The sequence below is a fragment of the Tigriopus californicus genome, chromosome 10 (assembly GCF_007210705.1).
Source record: "Tigriopus californicus strain San Diego chromosome 10, Tcal_SD_v2.1, whole genome shotgun sequence".
NCBI classification, from domain to species: Eukaryota; Metazoa; Arthropoda; class Copepoda; order Harpacticoida; family Harpacticidae; genus Tigriopus; species Tigriopus californicus.
The window spans coordinates 4,838,741-4,863,726 of NC_081449.1; the positions used below are offsets into that span (position 1 = coordinate 4,838,741).

Genomic DNA, 24,986 nt, shown 5'->3' on the forward strand with positions numbered 1-24,986 from the left:
CCCCTTGAATGGTTGCTACTCACCTCTTATGGCAACATTATGTAGAGCTTATCCTGAGATTTTTTAACGTGTTTCTCGACTTGTTTCAGTGTGACGGCCACCAAATATTCGGATATGAGACAAATCACGTCGAATATAGCCAAAGGCATGAGCGCTTTGAATTTGAAATACGCGGAGTTGGAGCCATATTTGAAGCAAATTGACGAGATTGACGAATCCGTGACTCAACTAGAGACTGCTGCGTTTAAACTGGATGCTTACTCCAAACGACTGGAGGCCAAGTTCAAGTCCCTAGAGCAACGTAACTAGAGTGATTGGTACACATGTGTTTGAACTATTAAGATAATAACAATAAGATGGGTGATCGCGCTGTGGTGAGTTTGCACGTCGGCCACTATGCCAACCATGTGGGCGCACATTTCTGGAACATCCAAGAGGCTAATTTTGTGTACGAAGGGCAATCCGAGATCTGTCATGATGTTCTCTTTCGTGAAGGTCAGACCTTAACTAGACAATTGACTTTTACTCCGCGAGTAGTGAACGTGGATCTGAAGGGAGCCCTGGGATCTCTACCCGAGTTTGGGGATCTCTACGATGATCTGGAAGTGCCTAAAAGCGAAAATTTATTGTGGCAGGGTGCCACTGTGGTTCAAAAGGAAGAACCTTTGAAGAAGAATTCTTACCAGTTGGAGTTGGATAGTGTCGACAACTCGATTCAATCTCGTAGTGAGTCGGAGAAAGACCGATGCGAATCGGGTGGATCCCAAGACACGAGTTTGATCTACAACTTGGATGATCAAATTCATACGTGGTCGGATTATCTCCATGGGCGTTTCCACCCGAAGTCCAACGCTTTGCTCCAAGAGTATCAACACAAAAACACGCTCAAGCCATTCGACGTCTTTGGTTTGGGAGTGGAGACCTGGAAATCGGATTTGGGGGAAGAAGTCGAGGACCGCATTCGATTTTTCGTCGAGGACGCGGATTCTGTCCAAGGCTTTCAGCTCTTACTCGACGACTTCAATGGGTTTGGGGGAGTTGGATCCGGGGTGATTGATCTATTGTCCGATGAATACGGGAACAAAACGGCTCTAACCTTTCCCACTTCACCTTGTGCATATGACGAATACTCCGGAATCCTCGGATCAACCAGGCTTTTGAATACGTTACTGAATCTGAACGCCCAGCTTGAAGGTTCGACTTTAGTCACTCCCCTGACATTGGCCAAGGATACCTTCGTTCTACCCGGTGGTCATCGACCTGTGCCATGGGTCCAATACAAACCCAATTCAATGTACCACAGCTCTGCAATCTTGGGTTCTGCCTTGGATTCAATGACTCTTCCTTGGAGAATGAATGAAAGGAGGGCCAGACAAACGCGGATCTACGATCTGGCTAATGGGTTAAATGGAGGAGGGAGAAAGTTAGGGACGGCCAATATGCAATTTCCATGGATTTTGGATGATGACCACTTCTTAGTCGACGCGCTCAACTCGGATATTGACTTTGTGCCTCTGATGCCCGGCGTTAAAAATGACAAAATTAACATCATTGCCCAATCCGTGACCTGCAGAGGATTCAAAATCAACTCATTGAAGCCAACTGATTTCAATAAGGTTCAGAAGTTTGCCAGCCATCCTTTCCATGGTTGCTCTTCATTAGAGGAAGCTCTGGAGCGACATTTCGGCCAACGCAATCCCAGATCTGTTAACGCGGTGCATTCTTATGATACCGGAGTTCCAGTTTCCAAGCCCTTTCCCGACTTTTTTGATCCACGCATCGGAAAGGATAGCCGTCTTGTCCAAGGATCAAATGTTGCTCATCGAAAACTGAATTCTGTTCCGTCGTTGGTGACTTGGAGCTCTTCGGATGGATCCCATGATTACCTAGAAAGTATTTGCGACCGAGCGGCCAAGGTCAATCTGAACAAACTTCATCGGTTCCGCGAGTCGGGAACGGAAGATGCAGATGTGGAGGAAGCTGTGGAAAAGGTTCGAGCCCAAAGGGACAATTACACTGGTCAACACTAACTTGAATGAATAAATCGGTTTTACCAATTTTGACACGTTTCACAAATCTTATCAATTTGTCTTGATCTTCAAATATTGTTTAACTGGGCGAGAGCCTATCTTCAGTTTGCTTGACTTGTTAGGGAAAATGATTTTAGCAGCTGTGCTATTGAACTAGAACTACTAATAAAACAATTTAGAACCACAGGAAATTTACTATTTTCACACTTCAGTTGAACTAGATCTTCCATTTTAAGTATGTTTTATTTTTGAATGAGCTTGGAGCTTAATCGAACAATTTTCTTAAAATACACATTTGATTTTGTTTGTTGAGTCACTGAGTTAATAATAACCATTCATCAAATTTTGGATATGATTAAAGTGTAGCTATTTCTTTCAAGAAAGACTATTTTATAAAATTTTATTACGAAAGTGACAGAAAAATTCATACGTTATGTTATAGATATAAAATTAAAGTATCCCAGATATTGGATGTTTTTTGCCAACCTTGCGCTGGTACAGTCATTGGTGCCTTCTATATCGATTCATTCTACTTCCAGCATTGTCAATGGGTGATGATTTGTTGTAAAATTATAATTGAAAAGTATTTTTTATAGTATTGTGGCGGTACCTTAACCACAGATTACGAACTGGCATGATAATTCAAATGTGGGAACCCTGGTAGCGGAGAGAGAGGCCCAAGCAAAGAAAATATTTAACCAGTTAAGTTTTTAGATAAGAGAATTTGGAAATTAAGAAGTAAAGGGAAAACCGCATTCACGTCCATTTCAGTGTCGTATTTTTAGACACTTTTGAACCACAGCTTGTCTCAAGGAGGTACACCCAAAACAGCGCCATTGGTGACACTAAAATCCAAAGTCCGCTAACCCGGTTTCCCTAACCCGTTAAATATGGTTGGGATCACTCTGTCCCATAGAGCCACAATCCACATCGGAAGCCATCAACATGAATTTCTGCCAATAATGACTACAACCACCCAACTCATGGAACATGTGGAAAAATTGAGAAAATAAATGACAAATCATGATGTTGTAGACGTATCTAACTAGAATCTGAGAGTGGCTTCGATCTACCAACTTTTGCAAAAGTTCTATGACCATAATATTGCCAAAAGTCTTCTAAATGAGAGTCAATATGGGCCATCTTCTCAGTGATACAGTTGAGATCATATCAGGCACACCACATGACACGCTACTCAGACCCATAGTAATCATATTACATATTTCACTGCCGGGGTTAAGAATTGCATGATCTCCTGTTATGCTGATGACTCCAAGATCATTATGAATAGAAATGGCCAAGATTGTTCCTCTCTCCAAAATGAATCTTCATATCATGTAAAAGTGGGTCGACGTGAGCGATATGAAACTAAATGGATCCGAATTCCAGAGCATGTATGTCCCATGGCACACCGACCGATCTTCCCACCTCGTTACGTGGACAATGAGGACACGATACTGATGCTTTCTCCTGCGTCACATACCGTAATACTAATCTTCAGTATGACGGAAAACTTAACATCTAACTAAATGCAAAGGTATCTAAAGATACTCAGATGGCCGACTGGGCCACCTTCGAGACAAGAGATAGATTGGCAATGGTTGCCATGTACCAATCAATGGTAGTGGCCCTAAATTCATGTAACATTTGATCCACCAGCAATCCACTTGACGGAGCTGGCAAGCCCTTGAATGTAGAATTGATCAGGAATATTGGTCAAAAACTTGTCTAAGTTTAAATTAAATCTTGCAATCTGTCTTTGTGTAATAAGTGAATCATAATTATAAACAAAGTTTAAATCGCGAATTAAGAAATATCAAGAAGGTTCACATTCACAACAGTTCTGATCTGCGTTTACAAATTGTAGTCTCATAGGCTCTGACTCTTTAGAATGGCTAGGTCAACTTATCCTTAATTAGCTGATTTTCTTGGCTAACGCATTAATTTTTAATAGAAATAATATTTAAGGTCAAAAAATAATTCTTATTCAGCCCATATAGCATAAGAATGAGATGAGCTGCAAGTTAGAACTAACGGTTTTTTTGTGTTTGAAAACAAAGAATAGACATATCTTTCAAGAAATAAAGGGTAAAGTGCTATGTTTACAAAATAAGGGATCATTCCGCTTGGTAATCACTTTAGTGATTCTCTGAGGCTGTGCATTTAAGGACGAAACGTTTGCGATTTTTTTCAGTAAAAATATTTTCCCTAAAATACAGAAATCGTTTTTGGGTTATTGGTGTAGTAAATATTTAACTGGAATAATTGGGGCTAAACAAATGTTTCTTAACCAATTCTTGAATAAAACGAGATATTTCTGATATATAGTAATAGCTTATTGGTATTTAGAAGAAGGAAGATGGTCCAATTTGGTAAAATCAAAACGGTCGCGGAAACGTTTAGCTGCGATTCAAGATTAAACATTGGGTCTTTTAATTCGCAGACTACATTGTTGGAGTGCCATAATCAAAATCAGGTTTGAAAGATATCTTGTAAAATGTTGGCAAATTGCCTTACTCATTACCAAAAATCGAGATTGGTGGGAAAGCAGATGAATTGTGATTGAAGCAGATTGTATTATAGGTATATACAAAATTGGTTGTTGGTAGGAATGGTCAGGATTCCGGTTGTCTGGCAAAGGTCCTAGACCAAATTTATTCCTGGGTTGCTGCGAGTAGCATGGCCTTGAATGGAATGAAATTCCGCTCAATGACCTTTGGGGTTCGACGCCATTAGACACTCACTATTAGATGATGAAGGTAAGGACATTGAGCAGGTCTCAACCATGAAGGATTTAGGTGTAGTCCTCCAAGATAATGGAAAGTTCGATGAGCATATCCAGTTGAAAGTTGGTAAGGCTTTTCAAACATGTGGTTGGATATATCGCACGTTTAAGTCCAGAGATAGTGTCACGATGCTAACTCTGTACAAGTCGATTGTTCAGCCGCATCTTGAATATGCCTCTCCCATTTGGTTTCCAATTAGTTCAGCAGGTTTGCAAAAGCTCGAGCAGGTCAAAGATGTTTCACTAGGAACATTGAGGATATGAGGAAGCTCTCGTGTTGGAGAGGTTAGAAAGGTTGGGATTGTACAGTACTCAGAGAAGGTACGAAAGGTATCTGATATTGTACGTTTTCAAAAGCATTCATGAGCTTTGTCCCAACCCAGGATTTAGGGTCAATTGTAGTGGCCGTAGAGGCTTAACGTGCGTTTTGAGAGCACCTTCAAGCCCTCGAGAATCCAGGCTAGTTAAAACAATGAAGTCCTCTTTTCTGCTTTCTCGGACTCCTTCATTATTCAATTTGCTGCCCCTCAAATATTCGTAGGGCTTATGTAGCCGTTGATCCAGTAGCAAGATTTAAGTCAGACTTGGACAAGTTTTTGACTAAAATTCCTGATTAACCTTATATTCAAGGATTAGCCAGATCAGCCAACTCCAATTCGTTGTTCGATCAAATAATATATATAAATAAAAGTCAAGTAAAATAAACAGTCTTCTCGTCTTGAACTGCTGGGATTCCAATCCCGGTAGCGGTAAGGAAGTCCGCACAAAAAATTAAAAAAAAAAAGAAATCTTCCCTACAAGGTGCAATTTCCAAAATATCCCAGCCTTCCTTGAAAATTAGGAATTCAGAACTAGTTTTCACAAAGACACCACTATAAAGGTTCTCATGAAAATGGGCGCACATGGTAAGCAAAGTGTTAAATTTTCAAAAAAGTCTTAATACGCACAAATCAATCCCATTTCTTCACCTCAACTCTGTCAAAACTGGTTGGAACGAGGAAAAAATAAAATATGATTAAGAGGACAATGACGAGATGTGGGGAACGCAAGTAGTATGTTGAAGTCAAGACTTATTGGTTCTTTTGTGTTTCTTTCATGCCAACACACTATCAACAATATATCTAAACTAATGTGATGATAAAGTCAACAGTGGGAGAACGTAATGGTGTATTGTGCCCATTCATCTGCTCGTTTCAAGCGGTTTCAAATCAGTTTTGTTCGAGATCATATTTTGAGCACTCCTTGATAATTGCATCTTTCACTTTCGTATTTTAATTTGATGCTACGTCTACGTCATTGGAATCGTTACAAAGTAAGTGATGATTTGCTCGCTGTTCAAAGGGTCAGTTCAGGATAGCTCGAGCAACAGAGTTATCTTTGGATGGCAAATTCAATGACAGGCTCGCAAATGATCGTCCTTTGTTTGTCAATGTCTCATGAGTTCCATACTATGTACTCTGCCAAGCATGCACTGCGGCATAGCATTTTCAACGATGTGATTTAATAGGCTGACCAATCTAATCCACCCTCGCCAATTATGTAACTAAGGATTTCCTTGAGTAAAGAAAGAATAGTCAAACAAATAGTTGCTTATTTAAATAGCGACATCTCCTCGACTTAGCCTTCAAGGCCCTTGAGACTCGTCAAGGTTTGAGTTCAGTTTTATGTTATCTTGTCTCCTCTCTTAGACAACGGGCAGATAACATTGTTTTATGATTAAATCTAATAGAGCACCTCACCTCGTACACATTTGTTAGGATCAGCATACACACTAGTGATGAATTGAAGTCGGCTTGTAATGGTTATTGAATTGTCGCATGGTTTTTCCTAAGTATATACTTTTACTCAGTAAATGGTACTTTTCTATCAACCATTATTTCTTATCTTTAAAGAAACTTGATTAAATCTCAAAATTTCAGCTTTCATCCACTTTGAACAAGTCCTCGAGTAAATTTCAAATCAACACAATTTTTGGATTACATAATACCGTCGGATTGTGAGAAAAAATAATTTTAGGTCCATTTGTATCAAAAGTCTGATCATGGATGTTCTACGTACATTTTTGAAATCAAACATTGTAAAAGTGATAAGATTTCATTTTTAAATGAAATATCGTAATTATAGTGACTGAACCAAGCAATCAGAATTACTCTTGGTTTAAATCAGTTAACATTTGTCAACAGCTGCAAGAAACGAGAAAACTTTAGCAATTTGATACATTGATGCTGACGAACCTAGTAACAAGGTAAACATAAACTCAGATTACTTACTTTTGAGAATACTAGATTGAGTCACTGCAGTTAACATTTTGCTTAGATAATAAGTTTCAGTACTTATGCTTTAGCAATACTTTTGGATACATAATGCCTTGACAAAATGAAATATGTTCATCAAGTTTTCAAGCTGATATTGCTGATATACAGTACTCCGGAAAAGTTTTTTTTTTATCAAATGGAAACTAATGCTTACGTTTGCATCAAAACTGGATGTGATATATTATGCAAAAAAAAATTTTCAATATGTTTTTGTCAAAAATACTTTTTTGACACATCAACAGGGACGATTTTCCCTTGACAAGTTTGAACGTTATACTCAAATGTTACTCAACTTTGGAACAATTCTTGCTGAATTATGGTGAGCACAAGAAAAATAGCAAATACGCTTGAAAACGTGGTGGCAAATTGAAAATGAAGTTCGTTTAGGGTGTAAAATCTTATTTGCTAGTTTTCTGCATCCCTAGCTATGAGGCCTTTTCACAACCAGAGTTAGATCGAGGAAAATGGGCTCATATGCTGACGACAGTTTAAAAATGTGCAATTTTAAGATCGAAAGGCTAGTTTAGTGGCCAATGACAGAGTTCGGACATTAACGATTGACCGTGATTCCCGAGACATTGAACAACAGAGACTATCAATGGAAACTAGGCGTGGGCTCGGGGATTAAGATAACCAACACTGGCCGTATTTGAAGCAATCTACTTAGTATTGTCTAATACTGGTTGGCCAAAACTGGAACGATAATCTTACTATATGAGAAGTCATTTGTTTTGGCTGAGTACGGTTTCGAGCGGATGTAGATGAGTTTTGGATGGAAACCTTTTTGATGTTTCAATTTTCGTCTATGAATCCTTTTACTTCAGTTCTCGTTCAAATATGTTTCAGCTCATGATGTGCTTGCAGACAGGCGATTGTAGCGGGTTTATGCTTTATTTTTGATTTTTATAGTTTTTACTGAAAAGGAAACCCGACTTCTACCTATGCATATTGGCATCCAAAAATGCTTGCAAACTATCCGTTTACGTTCACCAATTTAACTAGCTTGGGTTATAAAAGCTAAAATTATGCTAAAATTAAACCTTGTATCATTGATTCATTTCATCGCCCTTAACTCAACATTTTTGACTCATTAGTCTCCTTTCTACAATCGTTAAGCATACTTTTGAAATACTTCAATCCCTTTAAATCTAAAAAAACACGTCCTACCCTCAAAACCGATCAGCTTGAACAACTTTGTCTTAAGGGTATATCTCTGGAAACTAAATAAGGCTTTGTTACCACTTTGCTCACCAAGCCAAAGGCGAATTTAACGAATTTAAAGTGTCTTGATGCACTTGTTAAAATCTCAGTCGCTAACTAAACAATGACTCAACCCACAATATGATGGTCCATGAACTCGGGGTTAAGTAAGCTTTGTTAAAACTAACACGGTAAGGCATTTTAGCCGATTGGTCTCGCACAAGTTTGTTTAACCCTGTTCTTAGTTAACCAACCAGCAAAGGGTGAAAGCGAAAGTTTTTAACTTTAGTTCTTTTATGAAGAATGGAATGAGAATTTAAAGGGCGATCATCGTGTGTCTCTAATTATCAGTTAGCGTTTTCTTTTATCATATTCTTATTTACCCTCCATTCCGGGGAACTATTGAACGAGCGTTCCCTTGGAATAAGCGTAAATATACATAAAATGTGTGTCGCATGTTGTCAACCGCCTTACTCGTGATCTGAAGCGCATGGGTGATGGTGAGCAAAATCATCTGAGATCCTCAGTGTTTGGCGAGAGAGTCAATTGTTGAGACAGATTTGAAGGATCGATTCACTCTCAATCTTTAAGTGGTGGGCCCTTCCATTCAATCTCTCTCTCAGACATACACTCATCATTTGTGGCGAGAGAACGTCCACCCTTGGGACCTTCAGACAAACTTGTTCAAGCTGATCGGGTTCGAAGGTAGGGCGTGTTTTTTTTGCATTTAAAGGGATTTAAGTATTTCAAAAGTATGCTGAACGATTGTAGAAAGGAGACTAATAAGTCAATAAAAGCGATGAAATGGATCAGTGATAAAAGGTTTAATCTTAGCTTTGAAAACACCCAAGCTTGTAAAATTGGTGAACGCAAACGGGCATTTTGCAAGCATTTTTGGATGCCAATATGCTTAGGCAGAGGATGGGTTTCCTTTTTAATAAATGCAATAAAACTCAAAAATAAAGTATAAACCCGCTACATTCGCCTGTCTGCAAGCACATCATGAGCTGAAACATATTTGAACGAGAACTGAAGTAAAAGGATTCATAGACGAAAATTGAAACATCAAAAAGGTTTCCATCCAAAACTCATCTACATCCGCTCGAAACCGTACTCAGCCAAAACAAATGACTTCTCATATAGTAAGATTATCGTTCCAGTTTTGGCCAACCAGTATTAGACAATACTAAGTAGATTGCTTCAAATACGGCCAGTGTTGGTTATCTTAATCCCCGAGCCCACGCCTAGTTTCCATTGATAGTCTCTGTTGTTCAATGTCTCGGGAATCACGGTCAATCGTTAATGTCCGAACTCTGTCATTGGCCACTAAACTAGCCTTTCGATCTTAAAATTGCACATTTTTAAACTGTCGTCAGCATATGAGCCCATTTTCCTCGATCTAACTCTGGTTGTGAAAAGGCCTCATAACTAGGGATGCAGAAAACTAGCAAATAAGATTTTACACCCTAAACGGGGTTTATTTGCAATTTGCCACGTTCTCAAGCGTATCTGCTATTTTTCTTGTGCTTACCATAATTCAACAAGAATGGTTCTAAAGTTGAGTAACATTTGAGTATAACATTCAAACTCGTCAAATGAGCGTAAAAAATAGTTCTAGGCGTCTTAGATCACCGAGCCTCTACTTTAACATCAGATTTTGGTTAATGGCTTGAAGAATATTGTCTTCAAACGCTCACTATTAAAATGAAAATGTATCACGTGACATGGTACAGCCCCTACATAAAAAGGATTTACATTCTGACCAATACAATCCGCATTCACATATTATTGAGCAAGTCTTCAGAAAAAACTAAAATTGATTGTGCCAATGGATGCACATGTCTTTCTTGTTTGTGTTTATTGATTTTAGCATAATTAAACAGTGTTCATGGTAACACAAGTTTATTCAAGAATCTAGCACTTTTCTTCCTTGGTCAGTTAGTTTAAGTAGACCTTGAATAAAGTAAGCTACCATATACCTTTGGTTAGTTGCCGAAATCATGTTTTTGCATTACATTTGTTGTAATTACCGGTATATGCCTAGAAATAATTGGCCCCCGTCCCAAAAATGTATGCATGTGAAATATTTTTGTAGCTTGAGAAATTGCACTTAATCATTTAATTCTTCCACCACTACTCTTGACCCATCTTACCACAATCTATGAATGAAATGTATTTTTTCTATTATTCAAATTTAAATCGAAGATTGTTATAATATCATTCTATCTAAGGCTATCATGCTAACTATCTTTGACAAACTAATAGCTAGTCCAGGAAGGCTAAGATGGATCATACATCGACAACATTTTAATGTGATAACTTATATATTCAATTACAATTACAACTTTTGGGATTATTTGCCCATTTGCTTGCCTTTTAAGGTGCGTTTATTTACCATTTTTAGGCTCCAAAATTCTTTTTTCTTATTTGCCAGAAATCTGCACCCCTACTTAAAACCAAAAATTGAACGGCAATTTTGAGCCAAGCAGATCCATCTATCATAGAATATTTTACCCATTCACAAGTTTAAATGTGCTCTCCCGAAAACACTTGCACAAGTTCATTAGACCTGGCTCTGAAACAAGAACAAGTAAAAAGGTTCTTTTGGAAAGAAGTATTGACAACTTTGATTTGTTTCCCTTCTATTCAGACTCTTATTGTGATCATTCAATTTTGCTTGAAAAACAATTGATGGCTGAAGTGAGCTCTACAAAAAATGAAACTGCAACTTTTGCTTTGAGGAATCATAATTGGTCAGTTCCACCGCTTATCCTTGTACCCCAGCAACAAACACTCCAAAATATTACTTTGCTTAAATTCTTAATGCTAATGAAGACCCATAACATCTTGTACAGAGTTAACGACCTGATAATTGGGAATTTGGGCCAGTCAATGGCTCTGAGAACCCCTGGCAACACTTGATCCATACATTACTCTATTGCAGGGGATAAGGGAAATATCGTCCCTACAACATGGCATTATCTCCTCGACTCGTATCATGGTGCTTTTCATGTGTCCTGCTCACAACTGGAGCTTGGACACTGAAAGTCGAATATGATACGGTGGAACCCATTGCCATGAACCATTTTCAGAATATCACCTTGCGCCTGAGTTTTAACGAGTCCATTAATGAAGAGCAAACTTGGCCGGCCAATCAAGGAGTCAATCTGACTTTCAGCTTTGAGGATAAGGTCTCATGGGCGTTAGATGCGCTTAATGCCTCACTGATTGCTACACGTGAAGAAATCCGGTTGCAAAAGGCAATCAACTTGACTGTCAAGGGAGTGATTATTGGATATAACAATCTTGAGGTATATGGCCAATTGGTCACACTGAACAAACCAGGGGAGCTGCCCCCTGCGCCAAACTCTCCAGTCGGCCCAACCAATCGACCGCCATTCAATCCTCGGAGAAGAAGGATACGAAAAACAACAACCACTGCAACTGCACCAGCGCCCTTTAGCGGTGAATTTTTTAACAATGATTATGATTACTACTATGACGATTACGCGTCAATCCAAAAGCGATCTGTCGAAGAAGAGTCATCCGAGGACAGTGAAGGAAATGAGAAATCCAGTGAGAATCATGCAGAGTTTGAACCAGCGGTTCATACGGTCTTGTCCGAACATGAGCCTACACTGATGCGTAAAATCCATATTGTTGTGATGGTAAAGGATCAAACTATGAACGACCTTTTCACACTTGTCATGACCTTGATGATCATCGCTAATACGGTGAACATGGGAGGACAGCTGGACTTGCAAATTATTAAAGAAGTCTTCAAAAAACCGATTGGACCATTGGTGGGGATGATCTGCCAATTCATTCTTATGCCATTGGTAAGTCTTTAACATTCAAGTGCTGGAGAGCCTAATATATGTTCTCATGATAGCTCAATAACAAGGGGATATGTTTTAAGATACGTTAACTGGTTTCCTTCCCTTGGAATGTAAGGATTTAGCTCGTTATCCATCAGTCTCGCCATAAGCTATTGAATTTCAATAATCCTTAATCTTGTTTTGAAACTATACATTATCCACCATGATATTTAATCTCTTTTTAAAATCATTATTTGTTTTAGAAAGAGGATAAGAAAAGCAAATAACAAAGTGACGTATGTCCACGGTCAAAAGTCATGGAGTTGCAAAATAAATAGTGAACCGAAGATAATAAGGAGTAACTATCAGCGAAAAGCATAAAGGATTCCATTTCCTATAACATAAGCTCTGTACACTTTGATTGTTCAGCCACATCTTGAATATGCTTCACCCATTTGAGTTCCAAATAGTTCAGCTGGTTTTGCAAAAGGTCGAGCAGGTCCAAAGATGTTTTAACAGGAACATCATAGGAATGAGACAGCTCTCGTATTGGGAAAGACTTGAAAGGTTGGGGCTGTTCATCATTCAAAGAAGGTATGAAAGGGATTTGATACTGTGCGTGTTCAAAAGCATTCATGAGCTTTGTCCCACCCCGGGTTTTACGGTCAATTGCAGTGACTTTTTTTATTTCAGTGTATGCTATTTGGGCGTTACTAATCATTATTGCTGTGGTGAGTCATGTAAAATCCGGACTCTTTCCAATCCTACGATAATTTTTTTTTACATTTATCAGATGTTGAGCACGGCACAAAACTTGAATGTCTGGCCCTTCAAAAAGACCCAAGTTCGTTAAAAGATGAAAGTTTACGGAGAAAATTCGTTTTTCCTGGATTTTATTTCAGATCGGTCGATGTAGGGGTTTCACCTCGTAAAGACACATGAACAACGAAACCAACAATTCACAGATGTATGATGAAAAAGGGGTGGGGATGGGGGCAAATATTTTCTAAAAGGAAAACTCTCCCGAAGACGAGTTTGGGCTTAAATCCTTCAAAACTTCAAAAGAGGATAGCTATTCTTCTTGCTGATTTTACACTTTCCTTGTTAAAGATATGATTCGTGGTAAATGAACGCAATTGATAAACAATAGATAGTGACGTTTACTAATGTCGTCTCAACTTCTTGAATTCATTTCTTTTAAAATAAATGTAAGAATTCCTTCATATCTTCACACATTCTTCGTATTCTTCCAGCTAACATTACTGTCCTGCAGCTTAGCCCCTACAACACAATTTACTATCAATATACATGTACACTATCTCTTGCCAAGGTCCTGGTGAAAACAAACTTTTACTTACCCAGACCTGAGAAATTACTTGTTCATGAAAAAGTCGATACATCAAATTGCAAACCCTATCATTAGTTGCTGGCAAGTTTCTGATCATACACAAAATATTCATGAAATAATCCATGCAACATAATTTCTATATCGCATAAACTATTTGAACGTACAAAACTTTTGCAGTGTGCCTGGATTGTCTATTAACTGTTATGTGTTGATAAGAAGTAGTTCAATGTGCAAGTATCGTACCTACACTCTACTCCTTATCAACGATCTAGGGCACCGTAGCTACCGGCAAGGCTGGCCTTCAACCCTTATGTTTGCTTTCAATATGCTCATCTGATGCTTTTCTCGATTTCAAACTTGAAAAATCACTTACATTATGAGGAACAACTCTATATTAAGAACGAAGTACGAAGTAAAAGATAGCCTGTCCTTGTTGAAGTGGAATCTCAAATAAGCACATTAAATCAAATTTGTTCTTTTGGAGTGCATACCATCTAGATCTATTTAGCCACCACGTTCTGTTTCTTTGAACATACTTCAGCGCAAATCAATTTGTACTTTGCACTTTCTGCCATGTATTCTCATTTATTGCAAGGTTTATCCTTTCATACCAAACTTGGAAGAAACTGAATTGGCTTTGGTTATTGCATGCAGGCTAGGCAACAACGAAGATGAAGCCGCGCACACTTGTGAAGCTAATTTTCTTGTCTAAATTGTTTAATTTGAATCAAACCATTGGCTTAGTTACATCGTATCAAAATTGTCCAATAGTACGTACATGCTTATCCAATCTCCCCCTGAAAAAACCGTGTAAATCATCGAAAAAAGAAAATGATAATTACACCTAGAGTGTGACCGTCATTTTTGAACTGAGATTGCCAGAAAATATGCAAAGTTGAGACTCCATGCAAAAAGTCAGGTCTGAGGAAAAGGCCAACCCTGGCTTTATATCAGAAAAAGCATAGTTTTCCCATATGCCGCTAGCAATGTCAAAAACAATTCTAAGTATATATTGGCAACCCGAGGGCGCATGTCCCAAAGTTTTAGATTTTATTTCGTCGCTAAAGATTATCTCCATAAATCCAGAGAGCACACTTGGATAACGGTAAATAGTAGGTAAGCCAATAATAGAATATCCTTTTACTATGCTCGGAGAACCTGTTTTCAAAGCCTGCGAGCAATAACTCGATTGATTTTCTTTCGGTCAAACACAGCTGAGAATATATTTTTGGAATATAGCGCTCAACCATTAAATGAAGTCTCAAGAAGGGGAAAGCCAGTGAAAAAGTCAATATAGACATAACATTCGTGCAGTTGATTTAACAAGGGTCTTCTGTTTTTTTCGTTCTGTTTAACAAAAGAAACGCAGGTTCACTATTAAATAGGGCGGTAAAGATGCATTGAAATAAATTGTAAGATTCCCACCATATCGCGATGATAAACATGGCAAAAATATTGAATTTTGCTCAAATCACATGAAATATTTGGTGCTTTCCTTGGACGCTAATAGCCAAATGATGCAAAAGCATTATTTTTTTACTTTTTCTAATCTTCTTGCACTATTTGCATCATTTTGGGGACATCAACATTTTTGCTCAAAAAACAGTGTTTTCATTAATTTTGCCCCTTTCCTTAAAAAGTCCTGAAAAGTTGCAAGACAATTTCTCTTTGACCAACTCATGATATTTTCTTCCTTGCTTCAAATGTTTTTTTCTCCTACATGGCATGATTATCTTGCCTTTTGGACAGCACAGCCATTCAAGATTACATCTCTTCAGCTTGCGAAAACAAATTTCTCGAAACCTCTTTTTTCAGTACATACACGGCCAAAGTATCTAGTTAAAAAAAAAGAACCGTTCCTCTGGTATGCTTACTTGTAAGCACACCATAGTTGATGTATGACTTAAGTTCAAATGTTTTGCCATGACACAAGTTGCTTTTGTTCAAAGTGCATACAGTATTGAGAGTTTATTAGTAACCTAGCACACTAATAAACCCATTTGGTTTTGGCTGTGTGGTGCATTTTGAATAAGAAATAGGCCTGCTTTAATCATTCAGTAGAGTAGAGTGTTTATAGAGTAAGTTTGTGCAACCTTTTTGACATGCTCTTGAATTTTTGAATATCATGTCTTTTTTCGCTCGTGTAGCATTTTTGATTACAATCATACTTGCGTTGTTTGAACAGGCCTGCTAATAGCTCATCACTGAACGATTGCTTTCAGTACTGAACTTGAAGAGGAAGTTAAAGTTCAGTTTGATTGATTTGGTTTGTTGGTACAAGTCACAATGCATTCATTAGCCATTGATAATATTCTGAATCCCTTGCACGAATTTGACCTTTTTTGATTTTGTTGTCTTTCCAAAAAAAACTCCTCCAGGAAAATTAAATATTTGACGCGCCCATGGGATGGCTCCTCTAGCATTCTTCGGAACTTTTGGAATTTAGAAATGCATTTTCCGGCAAGATGCTGCCCTGGTATTGTGATGTTGAGTTTTGCAAATTCGAAATCATATTTATTTATTTCCCACTCCGTGCTCCAATCTTGCCAACAGATTACTTAACACTCTTGATCTAAACTGAAATTTACCGAAAGGAAATAACAAAATGGGAGAAGGAGAGGAAGGGCGTTTTGAATTCAAGGAACCAAGAGAAACATATTTTTCTGTAGATTAATATTTAAGTGCACCTAGTTGACTTAATGATTTCTTTAAAAACGCGCTTTTCAGCACTTGCCGCCATCCTTTTGGTTCCTTCTTTTCCTGCCTTTTTGCTGTCATTATGGGCCTTAAGTTGTACGTAGAATTCCCCATTGGGATTGCGTTATAAAACTCGACAAAGCTGTATAACTTCTTTAAATTCTGGTGTCCTACAGCAATCTAATTAGGTCATTCATTTTGTTTTGCGGGCATTACTCACATTCTCAATATCATAACACAAATTAATAGAACTGAGCAAATATAGAGTCTCCCTGACAAACATGAGAACGGCAGATGAAAAGGCTCGGCCCAAATTTAATTATTTGCACTTCCTGTCTTCGTCGACCGACAATCCCAGTTTCCAAGGTCGATGAACTAATCGATTTCAAGTACAAATCTTGAATTTTGGTGGCCAAACTAGGTGTAAACGACCCTGATGATTTGTCCCCATTTCTAGTTCGCTTATGCGATTGGTTGGCTCATGACCAACGACACCTTGTTCCGATTGGGTCTCTTCGTTCTGGGATGCTGTCCAGGGGGAACCGGGTCGAATTTCTGGTGCATTCTACTCAAGGGAGACATCAACTTGTCTATCACTATGACATTTGTCAGCACAGTGGCCGCGCTTGGTAAGTCTGAGTTCTCATGCAACCTCGATTGCCTGTTCATAGGCATGATGTGAAATGAATATTGAATCATAAGGAGATTCAAACCGCCGCGAAAAATAAGTAGCTGACGCGATTCAATGGACCAGAAGTATAGACAAGGTGCCCAACTAGCCTGCTCGATGCTTGGATAGAAATCAGTTTTTTTTCCAAATCACTGGCTTGTTGTCGTAGACAGTATTTGGGTATCAAGCTGCAAAATCAAAATGGTGGCAAATCTAAACTAAAAATGACATTTGTTTGAATTTTGTAACGCAACTCTTCCGATTATCGAAAATTTAGTTAACTGATGGTGTGCGTTGTTCGCAATGTTTGTGTTTGCTCTTCCTCCACAGGAAACGAAAATAGAGCCCAAACAAAACAAGGGCGCCAAATTTGATTTTTCCTACACTTTACAAGCTAAGTTGGTTATGAACCTTTTTGTCTTAATTCTTTTAGGAATGATGCCAATGTGGTTGTGGCTGATGGGACCCCTTTTGACAGATGAAGACCTCGTCATTCCTTTTGGCCAACTTATGATCACTTTAATCAGGTGGAGAACTTAAACAAGCTATTTTTAACCATCAGTCATTCTTTTTTATGCTGATCTTTTAGCCTGATTGCTCCAATTGCCGTAGGAATGTTGATAAGATATAAGTGGATCAAGGCAGCCGCCGTTATGGACAAAATTATTGTTCCATTCACTCTGTTGACCGTGTTTTTCATATTTACTGTAAGTATTTAATCATAGCAAAGGGCTGATTACAAATTTATTTGCACATTGAGCAGAAATCAAAGGGAGTTATGCTTGAGCAATTGGTTTTCTTAAATGTGGATGGTCTGAACTGTTGAAAGAGGAAAACTGGTTACGAAGACTCTCAAATTTCTGGTGAACGTGCAAATCAATTCAAAACACGCCCTCCAAGCATTAACTTTGCTTTGGGCTTCAAAATGGGTGACCGGACAACTCGACCAAAGACAACTCGACCCAGGGGACAATTCGACCCAGTACAATAACTAAACACAACATTTTGACAAAAAAGAACATGATCATGAAACAAAACTAAAGCTTGATGAGTCAACATTTGATGTTAGCATCAGTAAGACATGTTTTACATCAAAGTTTCAATTTTGCTCCATAAGTATGAACTATTTGTAAGCCAACATATTGGGCTTAATTTCTGTACTGGATTGAGTTGTCTGCTGGGTCGAGTTGTTCATTGGGTCGAGTTGTCCTGGAACCTTCAAAATGTTATGCCTTGGTAAGGTCAAGTCATGGACAACGGTAAAATGGACATATTTGACACAGCCAAATGTACCCCAATAGTATAGCGGAAAATTTCGAAAATATTGAACTCAACCTCGCGACCAGAAATTGAAAATATCTTAGTCACGCTATCCAAGCCACGCAGATTCACTCGCCATAGACATTCAAAATTATAGGGAAGAACATGACAAGTTTTGCCCTATAGATCAAGGATGTTGTTTTTAGAAGAATTCTCGTAAATCCTTTTTTCTATGGTTCAAATTCTCACTTGACCAAATTAAGGTTAAGCTAAAAGAGTGATACAGCATGGACGAACAAGGAAATTTGACTTGTGTGAATAAGAATTATTAGTGAGTGGAATTCATGTAAAGTTCCAAAATATATTTGATGTCAGTGGTTGCCAGAAACATCCAAACACTCATTGACAGTGAATGAGAGGATTTTTAACCACTACTGAGCGAAGAAGAGCCAACTATTGCACGATCCTTGAATTCCCATGTCAATACTCTTAAATTATAAACAGTTCAATAAGTGAAAACTGGGGTTTAATGGTTGCAAATGATCAGCAGTAGCCTGTTTGAAAGGATGGAGGGTGAAAACCGATCCAAGGGAAGGCCTAAATAACCGTTTTAGTCCCAATGAGATCAAAGCCTACAGAGGTATCCGACGACAATTAGAAAGACCTCCAGTTAAATTGAGACCTCCATGGCGAAGTAAAAGGTAGTGCCCTGAACAATACCATAATTGTGCCCCATTTTGCAAATTCCAACCTGATCTAAAAGTGAAAGTTGATACTAAGTCCAATCCAAAGATTACGTGATAAATGCATGCTAAAATGTGACTGCGTTATCATGATCATTATTTCTTTTGGGATATTCTTACCGTTTATGTACTGGGAATATTGGCAATGCCATCCCCAACAATTCACGTTAGAAAATATTCTACCTTCCTTTTTTAATCCTATTTACAAATCATACCTGATCCACCATCGGATTAGAGTTTGTGGATCTGGCTTGAATATAGGACTGATCTGGTATTTAGGTCAAAAACTAGCCCAGTTTGCTTTAAACCCTACTTTAGGTTCGACTCCAACGTATTCACTACGAATACTTGAGTATAGCAAATTAAACAACGAAAGAGCCCAAGAAAGACGAGAGGAGGATTTCATTGCCTTGATTCGATACTCGAAAGTTTGAAGGTGCTCTCAAAGCGCACATTAGGGATCTACGTTGACTACAATTGACCCAAAAACATAAACACTGGAAGAACGAAAAGCTTCTTTTTTTCCCAAAAGTTTACTATGTATTTGCGGATTCTGCGGATTGGTTCTTATAACCGAAGTTCTTATCATGAGACTTCGCTGTAATTGACACAACTATTACTATTTCAAAATGCAATAAATTACAGTAAGTCTGCTTTAAGAAACAGTTAATTGAATCTTTTCGACAAGAAATCGATGACATTTACTCGGTTTTTGCAAGGCAAGCAATGAGGAATGAATTTGGAGGTTTAATGATTTCCATTCTTTTAGTCAGTAAAAAAAAGCGACATGGGCCGTTTGGCCTGGTGAAGGCTGCCCGGACAAATTTGGGCCGAAACGAGTTTATTCCATTTATTAGCAATACCATGGTCTCTATCATGGTTATCATGATTTAGAATCAATACAGAGACACCAAGGCATACACTTCATTCAAAATACTTTTAATTGCTTACTCGTAAGTCCAATCTCTGCATTTCAAGTATCACGTCATTAAATCAACTGAACTGATTCTCCTCCTCTCGTACTGTCTGAGTGGGCAAAGCTATGCTCAACCCAGCAAAAAGCTTCGTCGATTTAACAACATAATGGTACGTAAAACACAGAAATTTGCCAAGTAAGCAAGTAAGAATACTTTGAATGGAATGTATACCTTGATGCCTCTGTATTGATTCTAAATCCTAATAACCATGATAGAGACAATGGCAATTATAATAAATGTAATATACTCATTTCGGCCCAAACTTGTCCGAGGAGCAGCAACCCGGCCAGACAGACCATTTCGCTTTTTTACGGCCGACAGTTAGAAAAGAAAGGAATTCATTACACCTCAAAATTCATCCCTGATTACATTTACTTCATTTTGACATGCAAAACATTCCAATGAGCAATGAATCGATTTTGAAATACACTGGATTTTTAATTTCCCGACGTTGAAATGTGAACCACTAAAATCTCACAATGAGATTTGACAAAGTTTTAACGTCATTTCTTTTTCATTGTCAATTACTGTTCATCCAAGATTTTCTTTAGTTTCTATACCAATTACAAAATACTTGGAATATCCTTCCTTATGCGGAACAAAATTTGAACCCAAAAGAACTTCAATGACTAGTAAATAGGACAATTTTTCTCCTTCTCTTCTGCGTAGGTTGGAGTTTATGTCAATCTCTTCATTTTCCAACTCATCACTTGGCCAATGGTAGCAGCTGGGTTCATGGTGGCAGGAGCCGGCTACTTCTTTGGGGCGGGTTTGGCTTGGCTCTGCAGACTGGAATGGGACAAAATCGTGGCTGTGTCCATTGAGACCGCCTTTCAGAATGGCGGCATTGCCTTCATCTTACTCAAAGTCTCATTAGAGGCTCCTTATGGAGAGCTGGCCTCCGTGGCCCCCGTTGCTCAACTTGTGATCACAGGTAAAGCATTGACATACCCGTTCCATTGTTCCTCATACCACTAAAAGTTTGACTCATGACACAGGTCTACCTTTGTGGGCTGCCCTTGGAGTGTGGAAGTTGTATGAAAAATGCTGCAGCCGAAAGAAAGTGGAGGCAGAGCCAGTTCGAGATGAATACAAGCCTATTCAAAGGAAAGACGTTGAAAATACAGCCACAGATGGGAATGGTTTGACGAAAACGTTCTGTAATCAAGAAACCCAAACACAATTGGGTTAACCCACCCATGGAGTTCCGATTCCTCACATCATTACAACCATTCTAAAATGGTGACCAAATTAGTATAGGGATTTATTTTGCGTTGACAATCCCTTATGTATTCAATTATTTGAGTAATAAAATGCTCTATTAGTAAAATTGTGCATTATGGCATGGAGATTATCGAAAAATCTGACAATTTCTGAGGAAGTTAACCCCTCGCTCAGGATCATAGAAACCCAAATGGAGGGGTTGGGATCACGTGGTACACGAGTTCAGGCTCTCTCCATCGGGTGCAGCTTATTATTCCTGACACTAAGCTCCACTTGAGGCAGTTACGTCTCATCACAGAACTGTGGTTTTCCGTTTGATGATCCAACGATAGGTAAGGCATCTTGAAAGCGCTGTACAATCTTTCACCTGTATTCTGGCCCTCTTGAGACATGACCAAGAATTGTTCCATTGGGTTAGAATTTGGATCATGAATTGATCTCTTCAATTGGGAGTTCTCTTCATTGGTCATTGGGTAATCATGGCTGGATTGCTGCTCAATCTGAGATCTAAAACAAAACAGAATTGAGCAACACCGGAAGGTAAACAGTCTTTGCAATAACATTAGGAATGGTGTTGGTCGGAAGTGAAAGCTTTTAGAAATTGCAGAAAGTGGTTGATATAAACCAAAAGAGGTTCGATTTCAGATACTGGTTATATAAATGGGGAACGAGAAGAGTGAGCCCTTTAAGCCAAAAGTGCAGGTAATTATTTTTGAATAGTCCCTTTGTTTATGAATATTACAGACTCAGATTAAAGACTCAATATGGAGTGGATTTTAGTAACTGTGAACAAATGGAGACATGTGAAGCGACATGTTTGGCTGGATTCAGTACAATTTACTAGAGCTAAACTTGTGATTTAGTAAATAGCGCTGGATATTCTTTAAAGATGCGAGTCATTAAAACAAGAAGCGAAACCAAGGAGCTCTTAGACCATTATGAAATTGCCCACAAAAGGCGGCCTTTGGCAAAAAAATTCAATTTCGTCATATTATGTACAGGTTATTACTGGCATTTGAGAACTAAAACTAGAAAAACAACTTCTCATAAAGTCATTTTGTAAATGACTTTTTAATACCAGTAAATACAATTCAAACATTGTTCCTATTTTGAGACATTTGGGGATACCAGCCCTTTGTGGAATAAAATTATTTTTAAGAAAAACGTTTCTTGAAATATCTAGAAAAATATTAAGATTGTGAGGGTATAATGAATAGAGTCCGAATATACCGAATTATCACCATCAAAAATTCATGAGAACAATGCGGGTAATATCTCAAGGCATATGGCAAGATTGACAGCACCTAGCAAATATGGGTAATATTGCCAGCAATCAACCACACCCTGTTGAGTTAAGTTATTCCTTAATATGTATTATCATGACAATGATTTTGAAACTCACTTATACTTGAAGAAGCGTTTATTCCTCTCATTGATTTCTTCCATTAAATGTTGGTCAGGTCGCTTTTGTTGGCCACTTTTTGGGTTCTTTTCCGCTGCCTCTTTCATACAATTGCAATCCTCGTAAGGTCGATACACAATGTCTCTGAAAGCAGTTATTAACCAATTTATGTTTTTCGTATTCAATGCAAGACCCGAAACTTGATCAGATAATGAGAGCTCAGACTGGACTCGTAAATGAAACTATCGATATACTCTACTGTAGGTGGTGCATATTCACTCGTGACTCACCCTTTTATGTAGATCAGACTTATATAAAAACCAACGTAAAGTATTGGTATAACAACCACTGGCCAATACTTGAAGAAGAACATTATATATAAATTGTTTTGACCTTATTCCAATCTGTTCGATCTCTTGCCTAGTTGAATAACTCAGAATTTTGTCTTCCTTTCACGCATGGTTTTCAATTCTTTGAGCACGAGTTCCCATGTGTTTCTTGGTGGACACTGTAGAATTATTCAAATAAGGTATTAGAACACGCTTAAAAAGTGTCAATTGGTGCGCCTGGGTGGATTAGTTGAAACAAACTGAAACTGAAGGAGATACATAGGACAGTCAAGAGTACTATTTACGTGGACACGAGAACCAATACATGCACGGTACGTAGTCGAGTGCAAGCCCGAATCAAAAAATCGATGGAGGCCTTCAAGAGTAGAACTACTAGATATGAACACGCGGAACAATATAGTGGAACGACCGTCGATCCCACCGGCAAGAATTGACGAGGGTTCCTGTATTGGTTTGAACTCGGAGGCCGAAACTGGTGCTGGGTTAGAGGAATGGACTGTACAAGAAGACAAGAAGTCTTAGCAAAATAGTCGGCTCTCGTTGTGTAATAAAGGTCTAAACCATAGATTTATGATTTGAAAAAAAAAAAATAGGGAAAGTTGTGAACGATTTAGTGGTGATATTGACTCGATTATGTGGGACAGTTGAGGGGGCTGGGGGGGGGGATTTGATTCAGTTGAGTAATAATGTTGTTTGAGCCTCGCTTGATGAAGGACATGGTTTATTCATACCGGTTGGCGTAAAGGCAATTAACTTGTGATGGATGTATTAAATCTTGAAAATCGACATGGTTGTTTTTACCTCTTTTAATGTTGTGGACCACTTGAATTTACAAAGAGAAGCTACCAATTATAGGTCAGCCAATTCGATTTCTGCAAAAGAGGAGGGAAGTGTTACGTATGTTGATTAAATTTGACATCGGTGCCCTCTTTGCAGGTCTTTTAATAACACGCTTGCCCAGTTTAGTTACAACATACGCCATAAGCTCAAACTCAACCCAAAGGAGGAGGACCTTTGATATACGTATATCAGCTGATTTGATATTGTATTGAGAACATGGGCAACAGGTCTGCCGAGCCTTTCGCTCATCAAGTCCCGAAATGAGTTGATTGGAGTGGGCCAATATGATTGATCAAGGACATCCAATCATTTTGAGTTACGTCTCAAGACCTGGCGTGAGTATCGAGCATTTAAAGAGGTGTTGGGTGCTCCTATTACCCTTGGGTCTGGTCACCCTCAATTGCATTGGCTTTTTCTCTCTTCCAGGGGATGGATGGATGCCATTAAACTTGACGTGCGAAATGGCCAGAAACTGTCGAAGAACCACGATCTATGGCTATGAACGACAGTCAGAGAAAGAACCTCCGTGGGCTCAACGACGAAAGGAACGAGAGGAACCAGAGGAACCAGAAGAAAAAAGACCTCCTCCATCCATCCAGCAAGCATCCAGCCAGCCAGCCAGCCAGCCAGCCAGCCAGCCGACAGCTCAGGGGGGATCCCTTCCATGCAAAGACACGTCTTTGGCGGCAATTCGTTAGAACCCGGCAATGCCACGAGCCGTCTTGAGATTCATGAGGTCATGGCCTCACAGGAAAGGGGATGCCTTTCAGGGCGAACATGGCCACAATTGATGGCTTTGGAAAGCGCATGGCCTCACAGCACTATTTATGTGCAATTCCAACCAGAGTAGAATCAAATGCCCGCCAAACTTTTGTTGAACCTCTCAGGTCCCGACAGTTGGACACACGTGCGGAGGCTGGGGGAGATGCATCAGCATAAGTGCTCTCCCATAAAGAAGTCCAAGTAATTGTATCTCAGAGTGTTCCAATAGCTTCAAGCATTGCTCGGATGCTGGGAAGACTTTGACTCCCTCTCTGCTTACATTGCATCAGTATCTGCTACAATAGTAGTAACTCTAGTGCCCACCGACTGACTTCTTCATCCAGACTGGTATGAAGATCTTTGTCATAATAAATTAGCGCAAACGAGCCTTTTTCTTCTTTGCTACTCAGCCTTTGCTCCCCCTCCCTCTCCCTCTCTCTCTCTCTCTCTCTCTCTCTTTCTGTTCTGTGTAGAATATAGTTCTCTTTTTGGGCGGCACGGTGTCCATGGAGTTTCAAAACCTCTACATCTCATCTAGTTCTCCTTTCGGATCCTCAAGATGGCC

At 38.9% G+C, this 24,986-nt stretch overlaps 4 protein-coding genes across 4 annotated transcripts in view; 3 read left to right on the forward strand and 1 right to left on the reverse strand.

Annotated features, from left to right (window-relative positions):
* The window catches only part of LOC131888666 (biogenesis of lysosome-related organelles complex 1 subunit 2-like), a 670-nt gene extending 361 nt beyond the window's left edge, over positions 1 to 309 (forward strand). The window contains exon 2 of the mRNA XM_059237582.1: positions 90 to 309. Within this exon, the coding sequence (XP_059093565.1) occupies positions 90 to 309 (220 nt within the window). The remainder of the gene's footprint in view (positions 1 to 89) is intronic.
* Positions 310 to 356: 47 nt separating this feature from the next.
* Positions 357 to 2,063, forward strand: LOC131888665 (protein misato homolog 1-like). Its single transcript, XM_059237581.1, has one exon. The coding sequence runs from the start codon at positions 357 to 359 to the stop codon at positions 2,028 to 2,030; it is 1,674 nt and encodes a 557-aa protein (XP_059093564.1). The 3' UTR covers positions 2,031 to 2,063.
* A 6,665-nt stretch (positions 2,064 to 8,728) lies between these two features.
* Positions 8,729 to 21,178, forward strand: LOC131888737 (ileal sodium/bile acid cotransporter-like). Its single transcript, XM_059237662.1, has 7 exons — positions 8,729 to 9,035; positions 11,275 to 12,169; positions 16,651 to 16,822; positions 17,297 to 17,390; positions 17,453 to 17,570; positions 20,513 to 20,777; positions 20,842 to 21,178. Exons 2-7 carry the CDS (start codon positions 11,303 to 11,305, stop codon positions 21,033 to 21,035), a joined length of 1,710 nt encoding a protein of 569 aa, XP_059093645.1. The 5' UTR covers positions 8,729 to 9,035; positions 11,275 to 11,302; the 3' UTR covers positions 21,036 to 21,178.
* A 65-nt stretch (positions 21,179 to 21,243) lies between these two features.
* LOC131888738 (uncharacterized) lies at positions 21,244 to 23,454 on the reverse strand. Its single transcript, XM_059237664.1, has 3 exons — positions 22,760 to 23,454; positions 22,470 to 22,613; positions 21,244 to 21,574 (listed from the first exon to the last, which is right to left on the reverse strand). Exons 1-3 carry the CDS (start codon positions 22,840 to 22,842, stop codon positions 21,244 to 21,246), a joined length of 558 nt encoding a protein of 185 aa, XP_059093647.1. The 5' UTR covers positions 22,843 to 23,454.
* Between the last annotated feature and the right edge of the window lie 1,532 nt (positions 23,455 to 24,986).

Excerpts from the sequence above, each read along its gene's own strand:
- LOC131888737 (XM_059237662.1), top strand. The coding sequence starts at position 11,303 with ATGGCATTATCTCCTCGACTCGTATCATGGTGCTTTTCATGTGTCCTG. Across the intron at positions 16,823-17,296 it reads CAGCACAGTGGCCGCGCTTG|GAATGATGCCAATGTGGTTG; the intron begins GTAAGTCTGAGT and ends TAATTCTTTTAG. Across the intron at positions 17,391-17,452 it reads CTTATGATCACTTTAATCAG|CCTGATTGCTCCAATTGCCG; the intron begins GTGGAGAACTTA and ends CTGATCTTTTAG.
- LOC131888665 (XM_059237581.1), top strand. The coding sequence starts at position 357 with ATGGGTGATCGCGCTGTGGTGAGTTTGCACGTCGGCCACTATGCCAAC.
- LOC131888738 (XM_059237664.1), bottom strand. The coding sequence starts at position 22,842 with ATGTTCTTCTTCAAGTATTGGCCAGTGGTTGTTATACCAATACTTTAC. Across the intron at positions 22,614-22,759 it reads AGTCTGATCTACATAAAAGG|AGACATTGTGTATCGACCTT; the intron begins GTGAGTCACGAG and ends AACTGCTTTCAG. Across the intron at positions 21,575-22,469 it reads AAACGCTTCTTCAAGTATAA|ATCTCAGATTGAGCAGCAAT; the intron begins GTGAGTTTCAAA and ends GTTTTGTTTTAG.